We start from the raw sequence: 19,988 nt of genomic DNA on the forward strand, positions 1-19,988 counted from the left end.
GCCGCCGCCCGCCGGGCCCCGGGCAGCACCGGCCGCGCCACCGGCACCGGCCCGCAGGGGAGGCGGCAGCGGCGGCGCGCCCGCCGGCAGCGCCCGGCGCCGCTGGGCGCAGTGACAGCGCCCCCCGGCCGCGCCGGCCCCCGCCCGCCTCCCGCCGCCTCCCGCCGCCTGCGATGCTCAGTGAGTGGGGACCGGCCCGGGGCCGCGGCCCGGGGCCCGCACGGGGGGCGCGGGGGGCGGGGCCGGCGGCGGGAGCGGGGCCCGGGCGGGAGCGGGCCGCCTCGTGGCGGAGGCCCGCAGGCCCGGCCCGGCCGGCGGCTCCGGGGAGGCTCCGGGGAGGCCGGCGGGGGCGCGTCGGGCACGGGCGCGGCCCTGGGGCAGCCCCGGCTGCGGACGGGGCCGGGCGCGTGCCCTGCGCCCGGAGGTCGCGGGGGGCCTCTGGTCGTGATATCCTGCTTTCCCTTGGAAAGTGCGTGGGTTTAATGAGCGTCGTCTTATCGCGCTATCTCTCTTCCCTTTTCTTTTTTCCTCCTTTTTCTTTTTCTTTTTTTTTTTTTTCTAATATTGACAGGAGAAGGCTTTCGCTTTCGCGTCCCTCCGGCGAGCGCCCTTCAGGCCCGCGCAGCAGCCCCGGGACGGGCGAGGGGCCCCGGCGGGCTCCCGGCCCGCTGTCCCCGCAGGGCCCAGAGGCGAGCAGCGCCTGCTCCCGCAGCTCCGCTCGGCCCGCGAAGGGCTGGGTGGCCGAGCTGCAGCCGAGGTGGTGTGCAGTGGGCTGGAGGAAAGCGTGTCCAGCAGATCCTGTAGAGGACATCGGTGAAGCGCTGTTTGGCACCGCCTTGGGGCGGCTGGGGGGTCGGAGGGAAGCAGTGTGGGATTGGCGAAGCGTAGTTCGTGGATGGTGAGCCAGATCTAGGTCCGAATGCAAATGGATGCAGGTTCTTGTAAAATCACAGCTGTTCCCTCTCTTCTCCCTTCTCATGAATGCCACTGCACGGGCAAAAGCCTTCGCCGTAGTTCCTGCTACCCTGTTTTCCTATTTTGCTCTTTAAGTCTCCCGAGTCAACTTGTCATGTTTACTTACCTGTTTTTGTGAATTGCAGCTGCTGCACGTGTGACATCCCCTGGCTCTGAGTTCATGGCTATCTTCGTATTCATTTAACGTTCTCTTGTTTATTCTGAAATTTTGTACATCTCAGCTTATTTTAATATCACAAAATTAAAACTTGGGAGCTATAATTGTTGGTAGGCCCTGAATTTCACCTGTAGCAATAAAGGATAAAAGATGGTTTTTCGCTGTCCACAACTGAGGCCTGAGACAGAATTCTTATTACAGAACATTCAAAAGATGCTTCTGTTTTATGTTTTTATTGGTTTAAGGTTTGGGGTTTTTTTAAGATTGCTTGTTTTTAGCACTCTGATGCTCACAGGTCTTTCCTCAGTGTCTTGGAAGAAAGAGACTGCTGCCCTAGTGTCAGGACAGGAATACAGAGTCTTTAAAAGCAGTGTTTCCAGTGCTAGTTTTTAAGTTCTTTTTAGTGTGTCTGTACTGGGATTATTTCAAAGCCGTGGAATCTGCCTAAACCTGTACCTGAAATGTAGCATAGGCGGGAAATTATTTTCTTGGCCCAGTGCTTAGTTCACAAGTAATTTCCAGCTTTTCTAGGAAGGAGGAATTTGTGATGTGTTTTATATTATTAGTCTCTGCTCTGGTTTTTTTTTCCAAAAAAAATTACCTTAACCTTTTTTTCAGTGCTCCAGTTTGCAGCACTGCAGAAGATGCTGCATTGTAGCTCTGCAAACTCACAATATGATCTTTTCTCTCTCCTTACATATTTTGCTGATAAGTAAAAACAGTTAATGGCATTAGTATTTCTAGTTCTCTTTGGCTGTTTGAGAAGAATGACACAGCTGGGACTTGTGAAGATTTGTTTCAAGCTCTGTGCATTTCATTGACAGGGAACTCTATATGCTTTCAGTTTGTTTCATATTTTGGAGATTATTTTCAGTTATGAGAGCTAGAGTCTTAAAATTGTTTGAAAGTTATAAATGGCAGGCTTGTCCTTTTTTGTCTTGAAATTCTGCATCACTGACCTGTTGTAAATTGCCTTAGCTTGAACCCAGCTGAAGGCATTTTGGCAGGCCATCCTTACGTTTATTTTATTATATACTCTGATAAAGGGGTCAGTAAAGATTATTTGTAGGAACGTTGGTTTTGCTCTTGCACTTTTCATGAATGCTCTTCCTGCCTCGGTGACATTGGTCTTTGTAATGCTGAGTGTGAAGTGTAAAGGCAAAGTGAATGAAGAAGCAGAGAGCTGAAATTAGAGTAGGGGTGACAGACAGTGTGTCTGATGCCAATGGGTGTTTCTTGGTGAAAACGCATTTCCTTAAGGTAGTTCGTGTTGCCTCACCTGGGAGTAGGAAAAAATATCTCCTTGAGATACTGCTGGTAACATCCCCTACAGTGACTGCAGGGAAGAGTATGTAGGGGAGCAAGAAACCTACAGACTGCATAAATGCTTTGGTGTGGACCTGGGCAAATCACTTGATGAGTCCATGCTGCTGGCTGAAATGCAGAATGGTAACAATACACTGTGAAGCTTAGCTAAGGGTGTTTTTAGGAGGGTGCTAAGTTCCTGGTCCATCCTTGTGTCCACTCTTCTTTGTGGCCTTTGTTAGAGTTCTGTCTTTCCTACAGTTTTGTGCAGCAGAAGTGTTACATTTGAGACTGTAAGTCTCAGATATAATTTCTTTAATTGCAGAGAAGATGAAAAGGAAATTTGCTTTTGGGGTGAAAAAAGGTGTCGTTGAAAACTTTTGATTTTAATGGGTCTATCTGGAAATGCTTTGAAAACTCCCACCTGTTGATGCCCCTTCCCCACCCTCAACAGCTACTTAACCTGTGGGATCACATGACAATCTTTTTAAGGTTTTCACCCAAGATGTGGGTTTGTGATTCCACGTGTCTGTTGAAAGTGAGCTGTTGCTGAAACCGCATCCACTTGTACCTAACTTCACAGAGAAGGGTTATTGTTCTAACAAGTGGAATAAGCACCAAAGTGTATATGGGTATTAGACAAGATGCATTTGTTATAATATTTTTAAAACTGTTTTTTTGTTAGAAATAATGGTTCTTACAAGGGGAGGAAGGGCATCCTTGTCTCTCTCTCAGAGAAGTTGTGTTTAATCAGATTTAGCTGCTCAAAACAGGAAGCATGTGCATTCAGGAAATGTTCATGTCGTTGGTAGTGAGGCTGTAAGGTGTTGAACTATCTCGAGGCAGGCATTACCTAGTATTGTGATAGGAAAAAAAACCCTGTGGCTTAGTTCTGCTTTATTTAAAGCCTTTTAGGTTATCTAAACGTTTGTGTAAAATCAATGTGTGAAGGCTATTGTGAAGGATGAGTGCAGACAGAGACTACCCAAATAGCAAGGGAGCTATTGCATTCATCTCACTGAGGTTCCTTTATTACAAGCCAAGGGCTAAAAGGGAGCATTGGGCTCGTTTTGATTTTGAGGTACTACCAAGTGGTGTTTGTGAGGATGGCTTCCTAAATGCATGTAGAAAAATACCTTAAAATGATTCTTTTTGTTTTAAACTTTTATAGGAGGGAAGCCTGGATAGATTGAAGCAGGTGCCAAAGATAGAAGGCTCTGCTTTTAATTTCCTTCTTTTTTTTCTGGGGACTTACCTGAGTGAAGTTTCAGGAGTAGGGCTCTAACCTTTAAGTTCAGCCAATAAGCTATTGCTTGTTGGACTCCCCAAATAGATTTGCAATATAAAGCATTAAGTTTCAAAAATTTCCTGCTTTGTAGGTTAATTTCTCATTCCACAGAATCTTCTGGAGTTTTTCTGTTGGTTGGTCAAGCAGATGAACCAGAAAATTACTGAAGATTACTCGAGCTGTAAAAAGTCAAGGAGGAGAGACATTACCTTTTTATAAACTGTTTTTAACAAAAACGAATGCTTCCGCTCACCATTGCCATTTTAGTCCAGAGTCTTCAAAACTATTTTAATTTCTCTGTGAAATTAGTAGAATTAGGCAGCAAAATATCTTCAGGGGTCTACAAAGTGTCTAGTTAAGCCATAGTACTGAGAGGCAAATCCCTGAAGGTTCTGTTTCATACTTCAGCAATGAAAATACTGAGTTGTTTGTTTTCCATCCATATTAATACAGCTGTGGTCTAAGTTGATCTTAGCTTACACTGTAAGAGTCTCATCACCTCTTTCTTTTCTTTTGAGGTCATGAAACGCGTACGCACAGAACAGATTCAGATGGCAGTGTCCTGCTACCTCAAGCGCCGTCAGTATGTGGACTCAGAAGGTCCCCTAAAACAAGGGCTAAGGCTGTGTCAGACTGCTGAAGAGATGGCAGCTAATCTCACAGGTAATCCTGTCGTATTTTCCATGACTACTTCTTGGCAGAGCTGTGAGCATGTATATTGGCAGCTATGTGAATTTGTCTGCACATATGGGCATCTCTCCTTTTGAAATAAAATTCTCAGTGTTAAGTTGTTGTGAATTACAAACTTTTGAAGAATGAAAATGTGGGGAAAAGTGTGACAAGGTGACATTCATGGTCAGTGAAACATCAGGCAGAAGTACCAGTTCAGGGTAGTGGAAAATGCATGCATTTTATCCCAAAGAACGTGAAGTCTGGTGAGTAGTGGTGCTTTGGAGTGAAGGTGAGAAGAGCCTAGGTGAGGAAGGAAGTAGAAGCAGGAAAATCTGTTGTACCTTTGTACTCCAACAGAATTATATCATGTGAAATTAAAGTGATAAGGCTGTGTCCTTTTCTGGCCTAGTCAGCTTCGTAGCTGTGAACAGTCTGCTCTGTCACTTGAGGGGAAAAAACAAAAACCTTCAGTGGATGGGACAAGGCATGCAGGGGAATAAAGTTTCTTTTCTCTCTTCAACACTTTTGAATCCTGCCACACTGCTTGCTTTCCAGATTGTGTCTGTGACAGTCTTCATTGTAATAATTATTTTTAACAAACAGTACTTATGTTGCTTGAGCACATACAAGTATTGGAAGGATAAAAGCAATGTGGTCATTGTGGAGATTAAATTCACTTGTAAAAATAATATAAAATACTGGGCTGACCTTTTGGGTAAGAGATCAAGAAGAAAATTCTTTCTGTTAATAAAACTGCTTAAATTATGACAGTATCCCAGGCTAAGTGGAGTGGTGGAGACCTTAGTTGCTTGTAGTGTAACTTTGCGTAACTCTGTACTTGTGGCTAGAGAAGATTGGGTGCAAGAACAGCTTTTTCCACCTCTAGAATATTTACCATAGTTAGCAATCCAAAGATGAATGACTTGTGGGTGAATGTCTAGGGGACCCTCTCAGTGGCCTGGAGAAAGTTGGGGAATACTTCATTATTAGAAGTAACTTATGTCTTATTAGTACTTTTCATTTCTTCACTTTTTTCAGCCTGACTATCAGAAGTTCACTGCAATCCCTGAAAAAGTACTGGGGAAGATGGGGAAAGAATGAAACCAAAGTAAAATACTGAATTATTTTTAATGGGTGATTTTATGTAAGAAGTGGGTAGAAAGATCAGTGTCAAAATGGGCTTAGAATGTGATACCAGCCATACAAGGAGGACACAAAAGTGTCTGAAACAGTGGAGATGAACTGGATTACAAGCCCATGCATGAGCATGTGGCCTCATACAGAAAAAAATATTTCCATAAAAAATGTGAATGAGTGTGCAATTGGCTTTTGTCTTTTTTACTAATCTTCCACCAAATGTTATTACTGAATTTCATATTAGTGTGTATCTTCTTGCCAGTGCACAGGTTTTGTGGATGGTGATTCAGAATTTAGTCATCACGTTTCACCAGGACTGAAAATGGTCTGCTTTCATGTGTTCAACTGCTTACTACTTCTTGTCAAACATGCTCGCAGTGAGCTGTCAGTGAACGTGCTGCAGTTCCATCAATGACTATTGAAAAAGCAAAACTGAGCTTGTTGTATAATCTGACAACAGATGCTGAAAATACTTTCTGCTGCAGTCATCTTAGTTTTGAGAACTGAATAAAAACTAAGTGGGTTGTAAAGCCTGCATAGCTTTATTTTGGGGGAAGTGATCAAATATGTTTTTGTGAAGATGTTTTTGCTTTTTCCTTAGCAAAGCTCACCTTGCTTTTTATATTCAGCTCTTTCGTTTGACTTTTAAATTAACTAACCTGTGTGAATAGGAGACTTGAATGGTCCTTGGAAAATGATCTGATCCCATCTCTTCTGTGGGAGAGGGAGCCCAGATAAAATTATCTAGTATCGTGCCCAATTGTATCTGCAGTAAAATACAGCACAGAGCTTCCTTGTGATTAAACCATATTTCTGTAGAAAGCAAGAGTAATATTTGAGGACAGAATGAATAACCAAGGAACAGGTTCCTCTAATATTCCCTGTAGCACTGTTAGCTCATAGGACTATATGAAATAGTGTGAAATTATACATCATCATACTCATGTAAAAGAGGAATCAGTTGCTGTTATACAACATTTACAGTAGTCCCACATTTATTAACTGGAAGCAATTCTGCTGGTAGCTAACACACGAGCCCAGGAAGCTACTGTCCATATCCCTGAATTAGAGTGAGTTCCTTTGAATTTCCTATCAGGTTGCATAGCTGGCTGTATTTTCCGGATATGAAGGAACAGATATTTCCAATAGATGTTCTTATGATCACTGGTGAAAGTGGAAAAGAAACTATGGTAGGTTTATTAATGTATGAAAAGGATATAGTACATAGCCAGTGTTTTATTTCTGCCAGGTGGAAAATGTGCTTGAAATTTTACCCTTGTTTTGGAATTTTAGTCTTGTTTTGTTTTTACTCAGTTGACTTCTTGATCCTTTTTGCAGTTCTCGTTTAAAGTTTTGGGAAGGCAAAGAATTAGAATTTAACTTCTTACAACTGTCTGATACGTAGGGTTCATTTCCCATTTGCTGGATGGGAACGAGCTCTAGCATCGTTACTGAAAGAATAGGCCATAGCTTGCCCAGTCAGACTGTTTCAGGACAGACAGACAAAGATGATACTTCACTTTCTGAAGCATGAAATACACCTTAATTTTGGAATTAAGTTGCTTGTGCAGAGGATGTCATGATGTGGAGGAAGCATTTTGTAAGGCCCAGACCAATAAGTTGTGCTTGCATGGCATGAGCAAGGTGGTAAGCCATTCCCATTCCTGCAGAAATGAGGCCACCAGATCTCTGTGAAGAGTTGACTGTTACATGTAATCCTGTGGCACAGCATAAAAGACAGGCCCTGATATTTATGTATTTCTTTGCTTTTACAGTGTGTAGTATGGGTGACATTAGAAACTGTCACTAAGCATTCTTGAGATACTATATATGCATACATGCAGTTTATTTCCTCATGCTGAATATTGATTATATAATTTTCACCTCCAAATAGCAGAGCTTTTTAATTTAGCTTTTGAACAGTACCAGTATGTGAGCCTGGAGATCCTACCATCTTTGAGTTTCTGAAGTAGCTAGGCTGTAGAAAGCTCAGTGTTTATTTTTGTTTATATTTAAACTGATTTAAGAGATTATATGGTATTGGTGCTGGAATCTGCGGCGCTTTTTGCCCCAGAGGGGATGATGAGCACAACCCATCTCTCTGTTTCAAAAGCTGGATTCAGCTTGCCAGACACATCTCCTGTATTTACATGAGCTGAAGGAAGATGGATCTGTAGACCTGTGTCTTACCAGAGATAGAGAGAGAGGAATGGGGAAAGAATAGTGACAGGCTGCCTGTGTACCACATGCTGATCTCTTTCCAATTAGGAGCACTGAGATGAGCTGGAGGCTGGCCTATCTCTCTTTGGCATGTGAACATTTGATAATGTTGTTTATAGACTTCCAGGGCTGTGAGACTTGTTCCTCTGTGCATGAGCCAAATCCTGGAACAAAAAGCCCACCAATCAATCAGGAGTAGAAAGGCAGAGGATAGAAAGTGGTGCAGGCCAGGGGAGACTGAAAGAAATTGAAGTGAAAGTCATAAAAATAGGGGATTTGGAGGGGACAAGAGTTAACATTTGGAAAAGAAAACATAGGAAAGGAGAACAGTGAAATTCCTTGCCCTCTTGAGTTCTGTTTAGAACAGCAGAACTTGTGTTTCTAATCACTGGCATTTGCATATGCTTGGGGTATGTTGATGCATGTCTGTAAACTTGCACAAAGTCCCCTGTCAGATTCCAAACGGTTAGCAGAACAGCAAAGGTTTGGTGCCAGAGGAGGAGAAGCCAATTCCCTTTCCAAATAGTTCAGAACCACTCTTACCAGAGTTTGGTTCTGAAAAACAAATTAAAACAATCTGAAGAGACTGTAACAACTGGGTATGTCGTCAATTGCCAGGTACCCAAAATACTCAGGGAAGGGGGCACATTTTGGTTAAAAACTACTAGGTGTTTGCTTAGAGATTAAGTGTTTTCACCACCACTTCTGTGAGATGTACATGATGATGATTATAATTTGTTGTAAATTATAATGAAGGGGATGAGAAATTGCAGAATCTGAAGTAGCGTCCTTATAGACCTACTCATGATGGTTGGTGGGACTCATTAAAAAAGAAACTAGATTGCTTTACTTATCTTCTCTGAGTGTAAAGCTGTAAAACCACAGTTGTAAAACTTCTAAGGAGTCTGTGATGGTGTTACTCTGAATTTCTTGGGAACTTAAGGTTGCATATGAAAACTTTAAAATGTGTTCTGGCTGGAGCAGGTGAATTGCTGAGATTCTTAGGGTGGGTATTGGCTTTCACTGTACTTTCTCATTCATGATCTGTCTAGGTGGCTAATGCCACATTTAGATGCTTTGGACTATGTCATACCTGGATGGTATGAAAGGTGAAATGTCACCTAAGTGTCTGCATACCTTGGATTTTATGAGAAGCTTTGTTTTCAAACACACATGTAAAAACCCCTAAATCCCCATTTAACTTTTGCTTCTTTTATTTCACAGTCCAATCTGAGTCTGGTTGTGCCAACGTCGTGTCTGCAGCTCCCTGCCTGGCGGAGCCACAGCAATATGAAGTACAGTTTGGACGACTGCGCAATTTTCTCACAGGTAAATATCAGAAAGCAAGGAAAAAGAAAGTAGCTGACTTGGTTTTCTTGTGATTTCAGTGAGTAAAGGGCAATATAATAAAATTCAGAATCATGTCTCTAACAATAGTTTGATTTCTGTCTTTGAGATTTCAGTTAAAATAGAAATATTTAATTGGGTTTTTTTGTTGTTGTCTGTGTGCTGAATAGCTTTGTATTTTGTTGATGGCTGACTGTTTGTCCTTTCTTGCTTAAGCATTTGGCCTTTGTAGATCTTCTCGACAACTGCATATTTACACAGGAATAGGAAGGAAAATTAGTGGTTTTTGTGGAAGGCAGGTACCTGAGAAATTACTGTAGTTCTCTGTTGTCTTCTAGTTTAAGGTTTTTAATTTTATCCATAAGTGGCTTAGTTTTATGATGGTCTAGATTTTTAAGGGAGAATCTGTTCATGTAAATTTAGCTTTACTGACTTTGAGAGTGGAGCAATACAACGAAGTAAAAAAAAAAATCTTACTCCATAATGATGCAGAAGACAATAATGATTTTTTTTTTTAATAATAATTCAATATTTTTTAAAAGGAATCCCTAGGAATGTCCTTATTTCTTCTATAAGCTCCAAACATGGGAAGAAGAAAGCAGATAGAATTTTCAGAGAATAGTACTAAGGAAAGTAAAGTTGTCACACGCAACATTTGTCCAGTGTAGGGATTTGATCCCAGTGTGCATAACATCAGGATTAATATTTCAGATGATAGTTTTTGAAGGGAAAAGAAGGGAGCAGACAGGAAGGCAGAGGCAGAAAGTAGTGAATTCTTGGAGCCTTGCCGTGTGCAACAGTTCAATACTTTTGCACTTATAGTATTTTAGGTAAATCCTTACAGTTTAATGGATTTTTGAGAAGTATGATAACTCTGTTCAGTGGCTTAATTGCTTGGTGAGGTGCTAAGGTTTGGTGTTCAGGCCAACTGTTTTCATCTTTTTTGTCCCTCTTGCTCTAGTTGGATATCTTACACACATGAACTACTTGTTCAAAAGAGTTGCTTGCCAGCCAGGCACAAGGCACAGCAGGACACTTCCCATTTCTGTGATGCCTACCCCACTGAGGAGTGGGCAGGGGATTAGTGACACGGAGTAACTTAACTAACTAGTCTCTAATTTAACCATTTGCTCAAAGCAGGACAAGATTGGTTTTTTTATCATGTTGAAAGGGCTCAGAGCCTTTTCCAGCCAGGTTTAGAAAATCAAAGGCTCTGGAGATTGCTGTGCATCTCTGGGACCCTGCTGCAATTTAGTGAGAATTTCCCTTGCAGCAGCTTGCCTGTTGTCCTTCCACTGTGCACCTCTGAGAAGGGGCTGACTCCTTTTCCTGTGTAACGTTCCACTGGGTACTGAAGGCAAGCAGTTGAATACCCCCTTATTCTTCAGGTTAGACAGACTTGGCTCCTGTAACCTCTTCTTAGGTTCCTAGGGAACATTTCCTTTGTTTCTGTTTCTGCCAACTCCCCATCTCTTCCCTTTTTCCCCTACTGCAAAGTGAAGTCCTTCCTCTTGTTGCATTTTTGGGTTAGTGCACCTGGAGAGAAAAGAGACCTGCTGACTGCTTAGAGCTTTTACTACATGCAGGTCACCATTTTCCCTGGCTTTGGCCCAGTTTCGGCAGGACAGGAAGGAGAGTGATTCTTAAGTATGCAAATACATATGTATACACTGCACACCACACATGCTCTGTAGTTACTCCTATAGAAATGAGAGAAAGGCACAATATGGACTAGAGAAAGCCTGGCAGAGTGCTCAGCACAAAGGAAAAATAACCTAATGGAAAGGGAGAAAAGAGAATATGCATTGATGAGTGGCAGGAGGGAAGAGCGTGTTGAAAAGCAGCAATGCCTTTTGCATTTTGAGGCTCAGCAAATGTCTGAGGATCAGCAGTGCCTATTTGTTTTCCAGTAATTTGGACCATTTGGTCCTGTGCTAGTAACTCGCTGTGGCCCTGTTTGTTGCCATGGTGTTCTGCAGGGCTCTGCTCCTCACAGCTCCCAGCAGCTGGCAAGCAGCCCCGAGAAGCTGCGGAAGGAGGGGTGGAGCTGTTGCACAAATCAGCCTCTGCAAGGTACGGCACAGCCTAATCGGGGTTTGTTACACTGTGTACTAGGAATTACTGCTGGGATTTGCTTTGGCAGAGAGAGAAAAGTATGTACATGAGCAGGCACAGAAATAAAACAAGACCATGGCATATTGCAGTACATTTTGGAAACTGTGGCTTCCTTTCCCCTGAAGACAAATTAGTTCCATCCAAAGCACCACATGCACATTTTACTGAAGCTCAGAGAAAAAAGCCACCAAAGCTCAGGCCTAGATAAGCTAGATAAATAATTTTGACTTAAACACTTAAATACTATTTTAAATTTAATAAATTTTAGTTTTCTTTTATCACAGTAAACAAAGGGCATACTCTTTCTTCTGAAATAAATGGGAAAAATTCAACAATCATGTATTTTATGAGGTTGTCTATTATTAGCTGTCCCACGCCTAAAAAGAGTTTTGAAATTTCTGCATTTTGTTCTAACAAGGTACTGATGTGACACTCTCTATTCAGGTCTGTAATAGGTACTGTACCTCCTTTGGGTGACAGAAGAGGTTCACTTAGATGTGCTAACAGCAGTCTCCTTTTGCTTGCTCTCTGATGTCACTGTCAGGGCTTTTTCAGTAATCATCCTTGCTCTGTTTTATTCCCAGTAGAAAGTGGATCGAGAAATCATTCAAAGTTTGTTGTTGCTTTTTATATAGATTCGGATTCTCAGCACAGCCATGAAGTGATGCCTCTTCTATATCCCCTCTTCGTCTACCTCCATCTGAACATGGTCCAGAATGGCCTAAAAAGCACAGTGGACAGTTTTTACAGCCGCTTCCATGGCATGTTCTTGCAGAATGCCAGCCAGAAGGATATCATTGAACAGTTGCAGACTACCATGACTATTCAAGATATCCTGTCCAACTTGAAGCTCCGGGCTTTTCTGGACAACAAGTACGTCATCCGCCTTCAAGAGGACAGCTACAACTACCTTCTTCGCTACCTCCAAAGTGACAACAACAACGCCCTGTGCAAAGTCCTGACCTTGCACATTCACCTGGATGTGCAGCCTGCCAAGAGGACTGACTACCAGCTCTATGCCGGTGGGAGCTCCTCACGCAACGAGAGCAACGGCCTGGAACCCAGTGACGTGCCAGCTTCCATTCTGCAGAATGAGGCAGCGCTGGATTTACTGCAGGACAGCATTAAACGTGTCAAGGATGGGCCCCCTTCCTTAACCACCATCTGCTTCTATGCCTTCTATAACACGGAGCAGTTGCTGAACACTGCAGAAATTTCACCAAATAGCAAGCTGCTCGCTGCTGGGTTCGATAATTCATGTGTGAAGCTGTGGAGCCTGCGCTCCAGGAAGTTGAAATCTGAGCCCCACCTTGTTGATGTGTCCCGCATCCGTTTGGCTTGTGACATCCTGGATGAGGAGGTCTGGATACTCTTTATTTTTCCCCTTTTCCCCCTTCTGCTGACCTGTTTTGAACATGGATTGTCGAGTATCTAGTAATGTGTTAGGGAACTGTGAGGCTGTTGCACAACCTGTCTGCCTTGATGCACAGATTTCATAACCTACTCTCATCCATGTTCTTCCCTGCCGTGGGTGTAAATGCTGCACTAAGGTGCAGTAAGTTTGTGCTCAGGTCATAGTTTGTTAGTCCTAGGTGCTGGTCCCCTTCCTCCAGCTGTCCGTGAACCGCTGACAGTAGACAGGCAGTTCAGTAAGGACAGGTGACTAGAGTAGGATCCCTTCCCTGAAGAGGATGGAGCTTTCTTAGGGATGGGAAGATAAAATAAGGAGATACGGGCAGTAAAAGCAGTGCCAAGTGAAAGCTAGAAGGATTGTAGCTCAGAACAAGGAGGCAGAGGGGTGGAGAGAAGGGCAGAGACACAGGAAGAGGAAAATGCAAAGTAAGAAGAGAGCTAAAGAACTCTGATCAGATGTCTATGTGCAAAACTGTATTTCAGGCATCACCTTCATTTACCAAAGGTAAAGAGTTACAGAAAAATTATGTAAATGTCTCTGTTAAGGAATCTGAGGAGTAGAAACTTCTGAGGCTTTCTATTCTGGAGTGCTGGAGACAAGGACAGGGATGTGTGTACCTTCACTTCTCATGCAAGGCTAGATGGCATCTTCTACTTGGCTTTTTTTTTTTTTTTTGCTTTCTAGTCATGCCCTTCCTCCCCTCTCCACACAACTGCCCAAGTAGCAACTAACATCTGGTTAGAGATCAAAATTTGTGACTATTCCTTGGTTTAATCACTTCTCTCTTTAAAAAAAACCCAAAACTCATTTGTTCTGTGTTGAGCATTTAGCAGGAGAGACATATTTTTTTACACTGTTTTTTCTTCTAGAAAATACTTAGTGGCAAGGTTCTGTTTATTTTGGAAGAGTGCAGAGAGCCTGTTGTATTCAGGAATTTGTGATTAAGAATTGCTTTGTTAAACAGCTTGAGAAAAGAGGCAAGCATCAAGGTGAGACAGTGCAGCAGCATGTTCGCTGCTTCCCTGGTTGACCTTTTTGCAGAGTGAGCAGATGAGTGGGTCAGACTAGCCCAAAATAGAGCTATGGACTTGTTGTCATTATAAACTGCAAGAGTTCATGGGGCATGTGACTGTGTTTTGCCCATCATGGAAGGCAAATGTCAGTAACCTGAAACAGAGGAGAATTTGTCTGGGAAATCAGCAGGTCACCTTCTTTGGCTCTGGACTGTGGAAAAGTGAGATATTGCCAGGTTATCAGGAGTGTATGTATTAGCTTTTTGCGGCACACAGTCATGGACTTGCATGTTGCATATGTATTAGGATGCGGCTATGGAATCCTAAATGCAGATGGCTTGTGGTGGCTCTTTGATATTTTGTGTACCCTGCAGTTTTTGTGCACAGGTCTAAAGCCAAAAACTGGTCAAAAACCAGCGCAGAATGAAGTTGTCATTGCCCTGAATAATTTCCACCACTGACAAAAAAAATAATGACCTAAGCAGGAGTTCAAATTCGAGGGAGGATACCAATACCAGCCTGAACACACTGTTGGTTACCAAATGCAAATGAAAGCCCCTTGACTTCAAGGTAATAAATACAGTTATCTGGGAGCCCTAAGTGAATATACACAGGCATCCACAGGGCTGCAGCTGGGAACAGACCAGCACTTGCTTTGGTGCCATGGGAGAGGAAGACAAAGATACCAAGACCAAACCAGACTACCTTGACTGGGTTGCAGCTCGGTGTGAGGAGGGTTTGTATTTCAGACTGTCACTGCAATCTGATCAGTAGCAATTCACAGGGATAAAGCTGATGAAAACTTTGACAAAGAACAAAAATTATGAATGTGCTTTGACATTACTTCTGTGAGTTCTGTAGAATAAATTGTGAGGATGTTAGAATTTGGTTTGGTTGATTCCTGTATTGTATAATTAGCTTTGGATAACCTGTTTAAATAGTAATGCATTAAATAAACAGTCTTCAGCCTGGTTTTTGATTTTCTGCTAGGAAATAGATCCTTCTTTTTATGAAGTTATAAAGGTTGGAAATCGTGCTAGTTTCAGTGGATGTTGTTCAGGGTGGCACTAAAGTTACTCCATTGTGTTTATTCTTTTTGTGAGGGGGTATGTATACATATATAAATGAGGTTGAAACTTAGCAAACATGTTAGAATAACATTTTTTTCCTAGTCCATGTGAAGCCTTTGTGTCAAAATCATTTTCTAGGTGTAGTTTTAGTGAATTTTGCTCAGTGTGATGCTGCAGTGTACTTTAGTCGTGTAGTCTTGCTTCTTGCAAGTAAGAGAGACTTACTGTTTTGAGGTACAGTAATTCTGTTGTCTTTATAGTAGCATCTCACAAATGCCACTTTATAGTCTCTCTTACTTTGGGTCCAGTATAAAAATGGAATTTTTTTAGCTGCACAAATGGATGTATTGTCTGTCTCTTTGCAATTTTGCCATTCTTATCCCTGGTACTCCATAAATCAACAGCGGAAAATAATGCTGTGCTCCAAGCCACAATAGTGCCAGCCTTTAAATCCTGTAAAGACTAAGACTTGACCCCATTTAGCTCTGCTTCTAAGGTTCTGCTTTTAAGTGGGAGTGGTCCTTCAAGTGGTAATGAGTGGGGATGATGCTGACACCTTGTCTGATGGCAGATGGGAGGGAACTCTGGAAGGAGCAGTAAGAAACGTCCTGCAAAGGGAGCCATCCTTCCTCATTGTTCCCTGCTAGGCATCTCTACTGTAGGCAGATAAGAGATCTTCCCTTTTGACATCTTAAGAGCACTGCAGGATGAGAGAGATGATCAGACCCAGGAAAACCTGTTACTGGTTAGAAACAAAAAAGGAGAAGGATGTGAGATTCTGTTTTGGTTTTCTTTGAGACTATCATTGCTGCTTCTTGAGGTTTGGTGGCTGCACTTGCAGCTGCCTTGTTAATCTGGTCAGCAGACTAACTTGGATAGGGAGGAAACTGAAAAATATGGTAACTCAGAGATGTACTGTTTTCAGTGGGCTATGACACGAGTGTGCAGTTGTGCTAAGTGAACGTCAAACAGACATCAAATACAAGATTTACTCCCTGTGTCCACATAGGGGTGTGGGTTTCAATGTTGCAGAAGGCATTGTCAAATCTGCTGGTGTTGTAATACAATGAAGGAAGAGGAGGTGTATTTGCAGACATCCCATGTAGCCTTTATTTGAATGCACAAAATTAAGTACTTGGACTTGGGAAATTTGCAGAAAATGTAGTACGATATAGGTAGCTTGAATGGGCTTTCACTGGTAACTTGTCAGGAATCTTATGGTTATAATTAAATAGTATAAAATGCTGCAGGTATTGGCCGTTCTCCTTTAATGTGGTAACATAGCGTAGAGATGCTGTGGATTCCAGTAAGCCACGCTCTATCTGAGGTAGAAAGAGCAATTTGAATAAGAATGGGGCTTTGCATACCAGAGCCTGCAGTTTCTCTCTGCCTCACCTCCTTAGCAGAGATGAAGTTGGCTTCCAGCTGCATTGTAAAGCTCCCATGGGCACTGACTACTCTGAAGAGAAGCAGCATTGCTAAATATGGCTTGCTGCCTACTACGTAACATGCTGTTGAGATGGAGAAAGGCAAGGAGATAGCCAAGTCACAGTTTGCTCACCTCCAGTGTGAAGTGTGAAACCACTGGAGGAGAAGCATTTTCAGGACTGTTGCTAAGTCTGGAGCTAATCTGTCTGTGAGTCCTGAGGTCAGAGGGGGTGGGAGATAGCATGTCAGCCAAGAGAGCTGCTTACAACACACTGACTTCTGCTGGTCTGACTTCTGCTGGTTGTCAACAGGCCAGCAGCCCTAGGGAATTTGGTTTCCTCTTGGGGCAGGAAGTGCTCCTTCTGCAGGAAACAGGCCAGGTCAAGATGATAAAGGGGCTGCTCACAAACAAAAGGATGTTATGTTCAGTTTGATGTGCATGAGTCTGTGATTGAGTGTTACTGATTCAGTACTGAGGAAAAGTGTCTGCCTGACAGCCCTGAGGAAAGGTGGTCTCAAGCTACTACACAGGTGCACCCCAAGCCAGGGTTATCTTGCACTGTCAGATGCCAGCTTGTCAGACAAGGACACTTCTGAGATTTGGTGAAACCTGTATAGTCTGCAGCCTTTCAGTGTCAAGAGGTGGTACCTCATTAGACTGTTAGAGACTCTTGCCTTCCACTGGGAGATTCCTTTAGCACAGCTCACTGAATAGTCTTTAAACACAAAAGCCTTTACTTGTTGACTATCTGCCCTAGTACTTGAATTGGAGAGTAACGGGATAGAAAGGTTTCCACTGCCATCATTGTTGTGATTATTCATCTTCTCCTATGCCAAAATAGATACATTGACCTAAATAAGCTGCATACATTTTCTATTCTTGAAGGCTGTTCTTGAAGGGTGAAGATGTGAAAGCATCCTGATGGAGCATGCAGGGAGAAATAGATGTTAGAGCCTTGCTGGGTTTCTGTTCACATGCAGGGTTAAGAAAGAGTGTTAAGCAAACAGCTTGTCAAATATGTTTTGTCTTTCTATCTCCTGCCTTTTGTTTAAGACATCTGTGATTGTTTCCCTCTACTGTGAGATTCACTTCCAACAATGACCACATGAAAAGAGTAGATGCCAAGATCTGTTTTCAACATCTTAGCCAAATGTTTTTAGTAGAGTGTGGATAGGGACTATGCATGTTTTTAGCAAATGGAAAAATGTCATTAAAATTTTTTTCTTCTCTTTGCCAGCAGTCTCAGGTTAAGATTCCTTCTGGATTGAGCATGGGGCTACCAAAAATAAGGATAATGCCTTCAATAGAAAGTGTTATCTCACTATATCTTTCAATATTCACTTAGAGCAAATGCATCGGCAATGTTTGTGTCTCAGTTGCACAAAATGGGCCACATCTCAAGTAACTCCTTCTATATCAACACTCTCCTGTTTTCCTTTTGGTGGTGGTTCTTCTTGTTGAATGGATAAACATGCTTTCCTTTCTTGTTTCTTTTTCTTCTTCTCAACCAGGAGGAAGAGGATGACAGCGCAGGCACAGAAATGAAGATCCTGAGAGGACACTGTGGACCTGTGTATAGCACTAGGTTCCTTTCAGACAGTTCAGGACTCTTGTCTTGTTCTGAGGACATGTCCATCAGATACTGGGACCTGGGAAGTTTTACAAACACTGTGTTGTACCAAGGACATGCCTATCCTGTCTGGGATTTGGATATTAGCCCCTGCAGCCTGTACTTTGCCAGCGGTTCCCACGATCGCACTGCAAGGCTCTGGTCGTTTGATCGGACGTACCCGCTGCGAATATACGCAGGCCATTTGGCAGATGTGGACTGCGTCAAGTTCCACCCCAATTCCAACTACTTGGCGACGGGCTCCACGGACAAAACCGTGCGCCTGTGGAGCACTCAGCAGGGCAACTCGGTGCGGCTTTTCACCGGGCACCGGGGCCCTGTGCTGGCGCTCGCCTTTTCTCCCAACGGTAAGTACCTGGCGTCGGCAGGTGAAGACCAGCGGCTGAAGCTGTGGGACTTGGCATCGGGAACTCTTTACAAAGAGCTGAGGGGGCACACAGACAACATAACCAGCCTTACTTTTAGCCCTGACAGTAGTTTAATCGCTTCAGCGTCAATGGACAATTCCGTTCGGGTCTGGGACATTCGGAACACTTACTGCAACGCTCCTGCCGATGGGTCTTCCAGTGAACTGGTTGGTGTATATACCGGACAGATGAATAATGTACTGAGCGTACAGTTTATGGCCTGTAATCTTCTTCTAGTGACTGGAATTGCACAAGAAAATCAGGAACATTAATTTTGCTTTTTGTCTTAGGGAAGTGGGTGGGTGTCTTGAATGCCAGAGTCCATTGCAAGCTGAGATTACTGACTGTGAAACACTTTTCTTCCTCTGCCCCCGTGAAAGGCGTGTTCAGAGTGATGCAAATGCTTTAAGATGTCACAAAAATGCCTGTGCTGTTGAACAGGAAAAGGAAAAAATAGGAGGAGGGATGAAAATACATACACATTCTAATTTTTTACTTGTAGGAATGGGAAAAAGGGGACTAAATCCAGTAGCCTGGGGGAACTGAAAGCCTGGCCCAGATAAGTGAAACTGCCAACCAGATAAGCTGCTGACCTGCACTTAAATATCCCGCATTGATTGATGGGCACATCTTAGCTACTGTTAATTCGGCTTGAGTGTGTGAAGAACTACTGGCCCGGTGGTTTTTGTTTTGTTTTGCTTTTGTTTTCCTGGTATTGCAGAGGACCAGCATTTTTAAGACCCTTCTATTAAAAAAAATGTATTTTCTACAGTAATAGTGGTCCTAAATATTTCAGCTCCCTATAGCACTTCTGGAATATTTTGGACTAAGTAAGTAGAAAATACCATTGTTCTTTTTTAGTAAGGGGTTGGAAATCTGACCTCATTTGGGGCCCATCTCTGCATTGTCGTTTGGGTTTGGTTCCTGGTACTAGCTGTGATTATGTGTATTTATGTTCCATTAATTAGGAAATTTTCTGACTCTGGTTGCACTGTGTTTTGAGGATAGGAGGATAGTGGGGACAAAGTGGTGGCTTTTAAGGGTAATGAACAACTTGCCTTGTCTGGAGGGAGGGCACCATCGAATGGAAGTGGCTAAGTTTGGACTCCTAGTCAAAAACAGGGCATGTCAACCCACCACTGCACCTCACAGAAATATTTCCGTAAATGGAAGTTGGCAGTCTAGGGAGAGGGAGATGAGATGAGACACACAAAGTGACATGGGAAAAAATAGTATTACTAAATTATTGTGTGTACACAGAGGCAGCTCTGCCAGTGTTGGATTTTTCTCAAATGTTGCAATACCGGTTTCATGAACACTTTGTGAGATAAATCATCAGCATTTACAAGGATCTGCAGATAAAGCACGTTCTAGTTTGTCATTTGGAGAGATTAAATATTTCTGCTTTCTGGAAAGAGTTATTTTGTATTTTGTTTTCTATTAAAAGCATTTAGTTTAAAAAGAAAAATAAAAATTGTTTGGTCCCTTTCTGGGAAGTTCACTCTGACTTGTATGAGAAGAAGAGGGCAGCAGCTTCTCCTACACTGCTTGAGCCAGACCCCACTTGGCATTTGGAGACTGAATCTGGTGACCTTGTTCACTTGCTGCTGTTTTGATGTCTCTCTACATGCTTTCCACAGAGCTGATGCACTGTGTCATGGAGTGGGATATTGATACAGCTTTGTAAGTCAGCTGAAATGTATGTGGAGGATCTAGGTACCCCCTGAGATTGACACTGTGCACCAAAAGGCCTCATTCTGTAGTGCTGTATTACCTTTGTGGTTTGATCTTTTAAAATGCCTTTTTCAA

At 42.9% G+C, this 19,988-nt stretch overlaps 1 protein-coding gene across 2 annotated transcripts; it reads left to right on the forward strand.

Moving 5' to 3' along the window:
• Window positions 1–58: 58 nt before the first annotated feature.
• TAF5L (TATA-box binding protein associated factor 5 like) lies at window positions 59–19,653 on the forward strand. 2 transcript variants are annotated; one of them, XM_085055457.1, is made up of 5 exons: window positions 59–180; window positions 4,244–4,388; window positions 8,979–9,083; window positions 11,852–12,576; window positions 17,654–19,653. In XM_085055457.1, the coding sequence occupies exons 2-5, from the start codon at window positions 4,247–4,249 to the stop codon at window positions 18,449–18,451; spliced, it is 1,770 nt and encodes a 589-aa protein (XP_084911583.1). In that variant the 5' UTR covers window positions 59–180; window positions 4,244–4,246; the 3' UTR covers window positions 18,452–19,653. The 2 variants fall into 2 exon arrangements, with proteins under 2 accessions (XP_084911583.1, XP_084911584.1); XM_085055458.1 differs by lacking the exon at window positions 59–180 and adding an exon at window positions 329–469.
• Window positions 19,654–19,988: the final 335 nt, after the last annotated feature.

Source organism: Lichenostomus cassidix, chromosome 3 (genome assembly GCF_008360975.1).
Source record: "Lichenostomus cassidix isolate B80296 chromosome 3, HeHo_3.0, whole genome shotgun sequence".
In the NCBI taxonomy this organism is placed as follows: domain Eukaryota; kingdom Metazoa; phylum Chordata; class Aves; order Passeriformes; family Meliphagidae; genus Lichenostomus; species Lichenostomus cassidix.